This window comes from Lipotes vexillifer, unplaced genomic scaffold (genome assembly GCF_000442215.2).
Source record: "Lipotes vexillifer unplaced genomic scaffold, Lipotes_vexillifer_v1.1 scaffold1319, whole genome shotgun sequence".
NCBI lineage: Eukaryota > Metazoa > Chordata > Mammalia > Artiodactyla > Lipotidae > Lipotes > Lipotes vexillifer.
Window position 1 is genome coordinate 214,610 of NW_006779997.1, and position 10,646 is coordinate 225,255.

At 41.6% G+C, this 10,646-nt stretch overlaps 1 protein-coding gene across 2 annotated transcripts in view; it reads left to right on the top strand.

Moving 5' to 3' along the window:
* Positions 1–222: 222 nt before the first annotated feature.
* The window catches only part of SIDT1 (SID1 transmembrane family member 1), an 87,191-nt gene continuing 76,767 nt past the window's right edge, over positions 223–10,646 (top strand). Inside the window, exon 1 of one of the 2 annotated variants that reach the window (XM_007453144.1) lies at positions 223–445. In XM_007453144.1, the coding sequence (XP_007453206.1) occupies positions 233–445 (213 nt within the window). In that variant the 5' untranslated portion in view covers positions 223–232. The remainder of the gene's footprint in view (positions 446–10,646) is intronic. The other variant, XM_007453145.1, reaches the window with a different exon arrangement.

Consider the following 10,646-nt stretch of genomic DNA (forward strand, 5'->3'; position numbering starts at 1 on the left):
GTCCCCCTATCTTCCGCACCCCCTACCTCCGCCCCGTGACCTTCCGTGGAGACCCCAGGAGGCTGCATCAATATTTGATCAGCCTTTCGCCAGCGCGTTGCCAGCACTCGTCGGCAGGGCTTGCCAGGCATCGCCTGCGCTGCGCTGCGCTGCAGCCGGCGCCGGGGCCCGCAAGGGGCTTTGGAAGGACCGGCTCTTCAGTCGCCCCCTCCCCTGGGGCGCGGCGCCCATCATGCGGGGCTGCGCGCTGCTCTGCGCGCTGCTCTGCGCGCTGTCCTGGCTTCTGCCGCCGGCGGCACCCGGGCTCCCCGCGCAACCCTTAGCGCGGCGCCACGACCCCCGCGACCCCGTCAGGGGCGCTGAGTTCGATCGCATCTACAACGGGGTGGTGAGCCTCAGCACCGAGAACATCTACTCCTTCAACTACACTAGCCAGCCCGGCCAGGTAAGACACTCGCTCCCTTCGCTCCCAGGAACTTGCCAGACCTCAGAGCCCCGTCGCTGCTCTGGGTCCCTGGGGAATCGACCTCGGGAGACCACAGGGACCAAGGGACCCTCGTTCCCTTTCTCCTTCAAAGCAATCACTGCCTTGCCCAAGCTGCCGCATCCTCCCCTACCGGCCTCAGGGACACCTTCGCCTCCTCTCGCGCCTTCCCGGCCTTGTCTCTGGCATCTCTGGGCTTTGCAGGGGCGCTGGTTCCCCGCACCGTCTGCGGGTCCTGGCCCCCTGCTGGGCCCTTCTCTAGGGAGGTCACGATTTCTGAGGCTGAGGAGGGAAAGGACCGCACCTCTGTTCCTAATCCCCTGCGGGGAAGGAAGCTCATCTCTTTTGGAGGATTCTGCCAGACTTCTATCTCAGAGCACATGGGGAGGGAGAGCTGCTCAGAATCTAAAATGGGAATGTGTGAGAACTGACCGAGCTGCAGAACCTCTGTGTGTTCAAGAGTCACTGCCTGTGTTTCTGTACCGTTGTCACACGTTTGTGCTTCAGAGAAGCCAGAAGACCCGGCCAAAGATATTGGAACTGCAGCCATCAGCCGATTTATCGAGGTTTTGATTTTATACAAGGATGGAAAATTGAGTGAAAGCTCTAGACCTATTTCTGACAAAAATTGAGGTGAGACAAGGGAAGGAAAGGACTATTCCAGCAACTACCCCTTTGACACATATACTCTGACTGTATAATGTAAGAAAACGCGTACAGTTAGCTTTTCCCCTCTAATAGGAGGCACAGAGAAAAGAGAAAACTCCCCAGTGTACCTGCCTCTAGATCTTCGTCCCAGGAATGTATGTGAATGAATGTGTATATATGTGTATACATATGTATGAATGTATATGTATCCCTTACTATGCCAGCATTCCCTACTCATTGGGGAAATTCCAGAACCAGATGATTGGGATACCATGATATGCCTCCCTAACTCTCACTTAGGATCAAAACTCAGAAACCTGGTAGCTTGGGGTAGTATTTAGCCAAGAGGGACCAGTGTGCCCATCACCACTCCCAGACATTTCCCAAGTGTGTGTACTGAGCAAGTGCACCATCTCCAGTCTGGCACCAGATACTAAGCTTGGTCTTCACCATGGACCATGTCACCGTATTCTTACCCTGTCCGGTCCCTCGCTGACCTTTAGGTTGTACTCCTGAAGTAAGCAGAGTGGCTGTGTGCAGAGCCATTCCACTGTAGACAAGTCGGGGGTGGGTCAGTTTTTACTCCCCACATTCCTTGTAACCCACCTTTTCCAGCTTTGTGTGCTGTATGGACCAGCTGACATTGCACCTGAAGTGTGTTCCCAGCCCTGTTATTGGCTCAGAATAAATAAATGTCTGAAAAACCCCATGATCTCTGGGGTGTACCACCAGTTTCCCTCTAAATTATTGGTAAGGAAACTCAAATGATGTGTGCAAAGTAAGACCCTACATCAGGCTTTAGTATTTCTTACACTGCTGCTTAGAGATAGAGTGACTGCTTTTTTACTGTTCTTTGGACCTTTTTGGCTGCAGTATTCAGTGAGTTCCTCTACCTCAGCACACATTGCACTGTTTGCAGTTAGGGTCACCTACTTGACTTTCCCAGAAAACCGTGAGATATTGAGGATGGGGGCAGAGTCATGTCCATCTCTATACCCTAGCACCTAGCACAGTGCTTGACACATAACAGGTTTACTAATGTTTTTGAAAAAATGAGTAAATAGTTGAAAAAAGATTTAAGGAGTCTTAAAGTTAAACCTAAATAAAATATACTTTTTAGTAGGTTGAATGTGAGATCATTACAGATAAAAACAAAAATTTTAAAAATTGTTCTGAGATTATACTCTTTCCATTTTGCCTGTATGTATGTTAAAATGCCCTTTATTTTATGAAACAATGGTGATAATTAGTTTTGAAAATACCTTTGCATAATACAATAAAAAGCTGACAGTCCCTAAATTTTACTAGTCTGAGAAATATAGTTGGAAACCTTAGGACTAGCAGAAAACTCAAGTGTTTCAATTATTTTAATGCCAGTATGCAATAATATGAACCAGATGTCCTCAAATCTTACAGCCTTCTGAAACTTCTCTTTAATGTGCAAATAAGACAGTGGAATCCTCAATCAATTTACTTTGGAAAATTGCCCTTCTCTCCCTCCAGTCCTGCATTCCAGTTGCTTTCTCCAGCAATGGCATTGTTCTGACCTACCCATCCAAACCATTATTCTGTTTCTCTTGATGGCCTCCTCTCTTCTTGGTCCCTTTTGCCTCATGTTGGAGACCAGCGCCCCCTCCTTCTAATACCATGAACACAATCCTGTTGGATATAGCAGAATTTTACCGAAGGTTTGGAGTAACATAAGGGAATTGCAGAGCAGCACAGAGTAGGTGACAGGTTAAACCAGAAATCGAAGCAACACTGTCATAACAATTTACCAGCTATTCCTCCACCAGGAGAAGTATCAGGATGGTGGCACTATTTTTAAGGCCCTGGCTTGTCAGCATCTTCTTGGCCACCCCTCACCCCAAATGCTGGCCTCTCAGTCTCTAAATTTTTGTTATTCTCTCACGTCAAGCAGTTTTGCCTCCATGACCAGCCCCAAACTCACTAAAGAACTCTGCTAAATAAAGAGCTATGAGCCCAAGAGCAGAACCTTTTTCCTTTAACCTGAGCAAAGTCTTGGTCAGGGCTCTCTCCCCTGCACACGTCATTTCCCATCTACCTGTCTTCAGTGCAACTAAGAATTTGGTTTAGACATAGGTGTATTCTTAACTGGAAAACTGAAAAATATTGAATGAAATACATATAACAGTGTTTATATTGGCACTAATGCACATTAAATCATTAAGTTCACACTACAGAGCACTGTAAAAAGAAGGCTTTCCTGAACTCTTTTTCAAATGCTTCCCATTTCTTTTCCAATGAACATAAATTTTATCTCCTAATTTTCACGTAGCATCTAGCCCTCCAGAGAGCAGCTCTCCAGAAATCTTGACTTCACACAAGTTTTTCTCAATTCAATTAAGTACATTTTATTTAAAGATTTTTCTTTTTGAAAAGACTAATCATCATTAAAATTACACCGGATGTTTCATATAAAGACACTGTCTGCAAATACTGACTATAATGCTGTAAGCAAAGGAAGAAAAAATTAAAACAATGTGGATAAGTGCATTTTTAAAATTAAAAAAAAAAGGAAAAAAAAAGAATTCGGTTTAGGAAAAAAAAGACCAATTTTTTTCGTTTTAATCTTTTCTCCTTTTCGCTTCAAGCCATTGATATGTTTGCCATTCTTTTTCCTTCAGCTTGGAGGAGAAAAAGACTATTTTAAGTTTAGCCTTTGGTGCAGAGAGGAAACCGCCGTGGGAGACTGTTCCTAACCTCTCCTGTCAGCCACTGCATCTTCCATTACCAAACGCTGTCTTGGAGAACTATTTAGCCAAATGTCATGCTAATTAGCTAAGCTATAGCACCTGGAAAAGTCTCACATGCCTTCCAGGCTGAGAGTAGGGTAAATATAAAGTTGCCATTAAAAGAAAAATCACTGAAGGCATGGAGTGACTGGTTTAAAGAAGGATAATGAAAATAACGATTGAAGGTACAGGTCAGGCAAGATGGCGGTTCATTTCAGTCCCTGGAGGGGAAGTGTCTGGAGACTCCTTTCAAGGGGCATAGGGTTTCATTGTGTCAAGGGCTGGGACCACACTAGAAGGAAATCACCTTGTTGAGAAAATTGTCAGGGCTGGGTTTGACTGGGACAGAGGCCATAAAAGCAGGTTTATTGGGAAATGAGAATACTCTTGTAGAGACGCGTGGCGACAATAATAAGATGCTTATATTTGAGCTAGACGGTGATAAGAAGCCCTTAAATAAAAATCTAACCATGACCCAGCAAGAGGTCTTCTCTGAGGCTTTCAGTGACAGAATTCATTGTTTGCCATAGATTTTTGAATTTGAAATGTTTCTCTGGACTTATTTCTTTTGTTTATTACACTGAGGCATTTATCTTTTAATGACATACAGTTGTCTATGCCTAAGGAACAAATCTTGGCTTTATTAATATCAACCAGTATCTAGAATCAGTTATACCAGCCTGTCAGATCCAGACTGAAAGCCTATCCAGTTCTCATGGACAGGACATTCCAGGGGTAACGTCTAGCTGTATACATTACTACTTAGAAGAATTAAAAATGTTGATGCAATAGCCTCAGTTCTCTCCATGTCGTATGTACTCTCCCCATTTTCTTTACAAAATGAGGCGGAGAAACCTCCTCTGCTGTCCTCCCACATCTCCTTACTGAACTGGACTGGTGCTTGTTTGGGAAGAATCATCTCACTAGCACATTACCTGGGTGGTTGGTTACTGTCTCAGTCAGTTCAGGCTGTTCGAGTACCATAGACTGGGTGACTTAGGAAACAAACATTGATTTCTCACAGTTCTGGAGGCTGGGAAGTCCAAGATCAAAGTGTCAGCAGACTTGTATCTGGTGAGAGCTGGCTTCCGGGCTTGTAAACAGCACTTACAGATGTGTCCTCATGTGGCCCAGAGAGCAGAGAGAGAAGCCAGCTCTCTCCTGTCTCTTATAAGGGCACTAATCTCTTCACGAGAGCTCCAACCTCATGATCTAATTAACTTCCAAAGGCCCTACCTCCAAATACTATCACCCTGGGGATTAGGCTTCAACATATGAATTTGGGGATGTGGGGACACAAACATTCAGTCCGTAGAGTCACCTCTCACATTTTCCTGCGTGGCTCTGAAAAAAGAGTATTGACATGTCATAAGGGTATTTAGGGGCTGACATTACTCCAGTTATGAGTCTGATTTTATGGAGGGCCCATCTTCTGCCTACCCTGACCTGATAATCATATGCTAAACTGTACAATGGACCTCTACCTTTGCTACTTGTGCTGAACTTGTTTTTCAATTCCTTTTTGTTTCTTGCTGAGTGCCATGTCTATAAGCTTGCTGTAGTGTTGGGTTTGGTTTTTCAGTTGTTATTTTGTTTTGTGTAGATTTTACTGCTGTGATGGTCCCTTCTGACAGGGTGTTTTAGGTTCTTATACAGTTCATCGAGATTTTCAGCCTTTCTGCCTTTCCTGATTTGGTTTCAGTATGTTACCTGATGTATCTCCTATGTCATTCCTCACTGTTAGCTTGAATCTTAAAGACCAAGGGACTTGAAGATACCGTGAAACCTCTTTGCTGCTAGAAGTGCCAGCATTTCTTTCTTCATTTCAAATAGAAGTAACCACACCCTGTTGATATTATTACACGTTGCCATGCAGCACCCCAGAGTATGTTAGCCAGCTCTTCCTGCATTGTTTAACGCTGGAGCTGACTGAAGTTCACGTCAACACACCAAGATGGTGCGTTAATGATTTAAAGGCACATCTAATGAGCTATTGGAATTGGGGCCTCACCATCCTTTCTGCTTATTTGCTAAGAAAAAATATCAAATACATCATGGGCTGCCAGACAATATAATCACAGTCTTTACTATTTTGCTAAAATTTAAAAAAATTATAAACATTGATTTATTTTTTCTTTATTTGGACATTTTGAAAATGGAAACTTTGAGGTTTTCCAGTACATTAGTTGGCTATGCAAACCAAAACAAAACCTAAGGACCTGTATTTTGCTTAAAACCTAAGGTCAGCAATAAGAATAGCATTGTATTCTACTAAGTCCTCAGCCTAAGATCTTTCGGTTTTTATATATAAGAATGTGTGTAAAAATTAGATAGGAGAAGCAGTTGATTTACATGTTAAAAAATAGTGCTCCATTCCTGAAAAGCAAAGCCGAATGTTATGTAGCACATTTAAATTATATAGTAAATGTTATTAATAAAATTAATTAAAATTAATTTGCTGTAATAATTAATTACTTCAAATTCTTATTCCCCTCATCCCCTCAGTTTATTTGAAGTGACAGTAATAGCCAAAGAAATTGATTTTACTCTTGGGAAGAAGTCATAGGCAGATGTTAATTTTGCTACAAGATTCAACAGGGGATTTTTCAGTTAGTTTAACAAGAAGGGTAAAGCTGGCTTGAAGTTGTCTTATATTGAAAAATGTGTCCAGAGAAAGTTGAATATAAGTTTTCTTTCCTGATAGAAAGCTGTAGGAATCCACTTCCCTGTTACAGCTCCCAAGAAGTGGGAAATTTTCTCTCTATTTGGACCACTGAAAAGGTTTTGAGGAGCTAGTTTTCAATCCATAATTTTAAGGAACTTTATTTTGGACCCAGCCTTCTACAGCTGATCCCAAGGATGGCCAGGGGCATCACTATGTAATTATGAAAGTATTGGTTATTTAAAAGTGAAGATCACCTATGTTTTGGTTAGACTCTCAAGTGTTTGAATAAAATACTTAATTTCCAAAAATGGTGGCAAAATTAAAGTTTATCTAACATCGTCAAGTAACATGTTGTCCTGGGTAGAAACATCCTTTGGCTACCTGGGAATTTACACTTGATACTGTGGACATTTAAAAGTGTAGATAAAAGTTCACCTCTCCCTCTGCCTAACCTTGGCTGCAAAAGATTTTCGACTTTGTTTGCTTCCACACTGCCCCCTATATGTACATATTTTTAACAAAACTACTCTTCAAAGCAGTTTTAGGTTTACAGAAAAATTAAGCAGAAAGTGCAGAGAGTTCCCATATATCCTCTCCCCACCCTCCCCCATTCACACACCGTTTCCCCTATTATTAATATCTTGCATTAGCGTGGTACACTAATGATGAACAAATATTGGTGTAATATTGATATCTTATTGGCCTTTATTATTTACTAAAGTCCACAGTTTACATTAGGTTCACTATTAGTGTTGTACAGTTCTATGGGTTTTAAGAAATGCATAGTGTCATATATCCATCATTATGGTGAGTTGTATAGAATAATTTCACTCCCATAAAAATCCCCTGTGCTCTACCTATTCATCCCTTCTTCCTTTCTTTCAAACCCTAGCAACCACTGATTTTTTTTTTTAACTCTCCTTATAGTTTTGTCTTTTCCAGAATGTCATATTGTTGAAATCATACAGCATGTAGCCTTTTCAGACTTGCCTCTTTCACTTAGCAATATGCTTTCAAGGTTCCTCCATATCTTTTCATGGCTTGATAGCTTATGTCTTTTTAGTACTAAATAATATTACATTGTCTGGATATGCCATAGTTTATTTATCCATTCACCTATGAAAGACATCATGTTTGCTTCCAATTTTGGGCAATTATGAATAAAGCTGCCGAAAACATTTGGGTGCAGATTTCTGTGTGGACATAAGTTTTCATCTCATTTGGGTTTACACCAAGGAGCTTAATCCCTAGATCGTACGGTAAAAGTATGTTTAGTTTTATAAGAAACTGTCAGACTTGTCTTCCACAAGGACTCTACCATTTTGCACTCTCACCAGCAATGCATGAGAGTTCCTGTTGTTCCATATCCTCATCTGCATCTGGTGTTGTCAGTGCTTTAGATTTTAGCCATTCTGATAGGTGTAGAATGATATCTTATTGGGTTTTGTTTGTTTGTTTGTTTTTTTGCGGTACGCGGGCCTCTCACCGTTGTGGCCTCTCCCGTTGCGGAGCACAGGCTCCGGACGCGCAGGCTCAGCGGCCATGGCTCACGGGCCCAGCCGCTCCGCGGCATGTGGGATCTTCCTGGACCGGGGCACGAACCCGTGTACCCTGCGTCGGCAGGCGGACTCTCAACCACTGCGCCACCAGGGAAGCCCTCTTACTGTTTTAATTTGCAGTTTCCTAATGGCATATACAGTTGAGTATCTTTTCATATGCTTATTTGCCATCTGTATATCTTCTTTGGTGAGGCATCTTTGCAGATCTTTTGCCCATTTTTAAATTGGGTTGTTTGTTTCCTCGTCGTTGAATTTTAAGTGTTCTTTGTAGATTTTGGATACCAGTCCTTTATCAGAAACAAGTTCTGCAAATATTTTCTCCTTGTCTATGGGCTTGTCTTCTCATTCTCTTAAGAGCATTTTTCAGAGAACAGACATTTTTTAATTTAATGAAGTACCACTTATCAATCTTTCCCCATGGATCGTATGCCTTTGGTGTTGTATCTAAAAGTTTGCCATAAAATCTAAGGTCACCTAGATTTTCTCCTTACATTATCTTCTGGAAGTTTTATAGTTTTGAATTTCACGTTTAGATTTATGATTCATTTGGGGTTAGTTTTTGTGAAAAGTGTAAGGTCTCTGGCTAGAATTTTTGTTTGGTTTTTGTTTCTGTTTTGCATATGATATCCAGCTGTTCCAGCACCATGTGTTGAAAAGGCCACCCTATATTTTTAGTTATTATAGTACTGCGTACGTGTGTATACATTTATAGCCTATCTTGGACTAAAGAGCTTGAAGCACGTCTTTATTTGGGGCTCATTGTTCTTACCATTGTTCCCAACCTTCCCCTCTGTTACCACCATCTCCGATCTCTACCATTCTCTTGTTGTTCCTTTTTTCTATGTATCTTATGTCTCTCTGCTTCTTCCATCCCTTTTGTCTTTCCAGTCTTCTGTGAACACTGTCGGTCCATCAAGGTTCTTCCTGTTCTCTGGTCGTTTGAAGCTTTGCTACTGGCAAAATATTCTTTCTTCTTCATCTCAGGAGATATGTTTTGTTCCTTCCTCCCTGATTCAGAGCCAGTCTCCCAATTTTTAAGGTTTTGCTATAGAATGTTAATAATACCAACAGTGGAGGATGAAGAGCATACACTATTTGCGCAATCAGTATATATTTGTTTTGACTTCATGTATCATTATTTCCTTTTTTCATATCCACAAGATTTTCTTTGTCAAGTCTGCTTAGCTACAGAAGTGTGTCATTGGGCTTGCATTTGTGATGTTTTTTCTATCAATAAAAGAAACACAAAATATCCCTCAAAACCATAAGAAAGAGGTAATTGTATTTTAAACTTAAGGTAAATTGTATTTTAAACTTAATTGTATTTTAAACTTAAGGTAATTGTATTTTAAACTTAAGGACCTTTTAAATTACCCAATCTCCTCTCTCTTAAAAGGAGAGAAAACTGAGCTGGTAAAATAAATTACTTGTCCAAATTATACAACTAGTTTGAAGCAAAGCCAGGAGCATAACTCAGGTTCCTGAGGACATTTCCTCAGGATATTTCTACTAAACCTCCCACAAGAGCACATCTGTTATGCTTATCAACAACAATAAAAATGTTTAAATACCATAGTCATAATTCCACAGTCAGGTTGTTTGATCATACAGTTTAAGAGCTTTATGTCTGACTCCCTTACAGTTACTGAAAGTTGAAACAAGAGGATTTTCACTTCTGTTTTTCCTCCATGGATAGTCCAGGCATCCATTTGCCTGTGTTAAGTCAGGCAAGCAGAGTTGACACTAAGGAACAGGCACCCACCACCCTGTGGACCAGTCTTCATCTCTTTTGTGCTTTACTGTCATTAATGCTGGGTTCCTTCTTTGTGCCAGACATAGGGCAGCTTGGAGACCTAAGCAGTTAACCTATATGTTCCTCTAGGGCAGTATTAATCCTGAGAACTGGTCTTTCCGGATCCCCACTAAATAGCTACGAAGATAAGCCATAGCAAACAGGAATGACTGACTCTTTCTGTCCCCTTAGATCTAACTGCCCTTTTGTGGACGAAGGGACTCACAACTATTTTAATTTGTCTAACTGGAGGTGTACGTTATGCTCCCCCAAAATTAGCATATAAATGCTCACAGTTTTATTTTATCCTCTCTAATACTTGCAGAAAAGGAATCCTGTATTCGTCCCCACTCTCTCCCTGCACCGTCTTCACCAGAGTGGAGGAATTTCAGGTTTCTAGGAGAAGGACAATGTTTACCTGGGTAATAAAGGAATAAAAAGTGGGGGATAAGGAAACAGGCAAACAGAGTGAAGTCTGGGTGTGCAGAGATGGTTTGGGGAGATCTGTGGACAGTAAGGCTCAAGTTAGCTGTGGGCTATGAGTGAAGTAGACAGAGAAGGAAAGAGGGTGTGGGGTCAGGCAAGGTTACTGGCTGCAGGCAACAGAAATCAACTGGCTAACATAAGGAGAAACAGAATTTACTAGAAGGATGTTGGATAGCACCCAATACCTAAGCTCACACTATGGGGACCAAGAGAGAATACGCTGCAAGAAATTATAACAACAATCACGCAGCAGGAA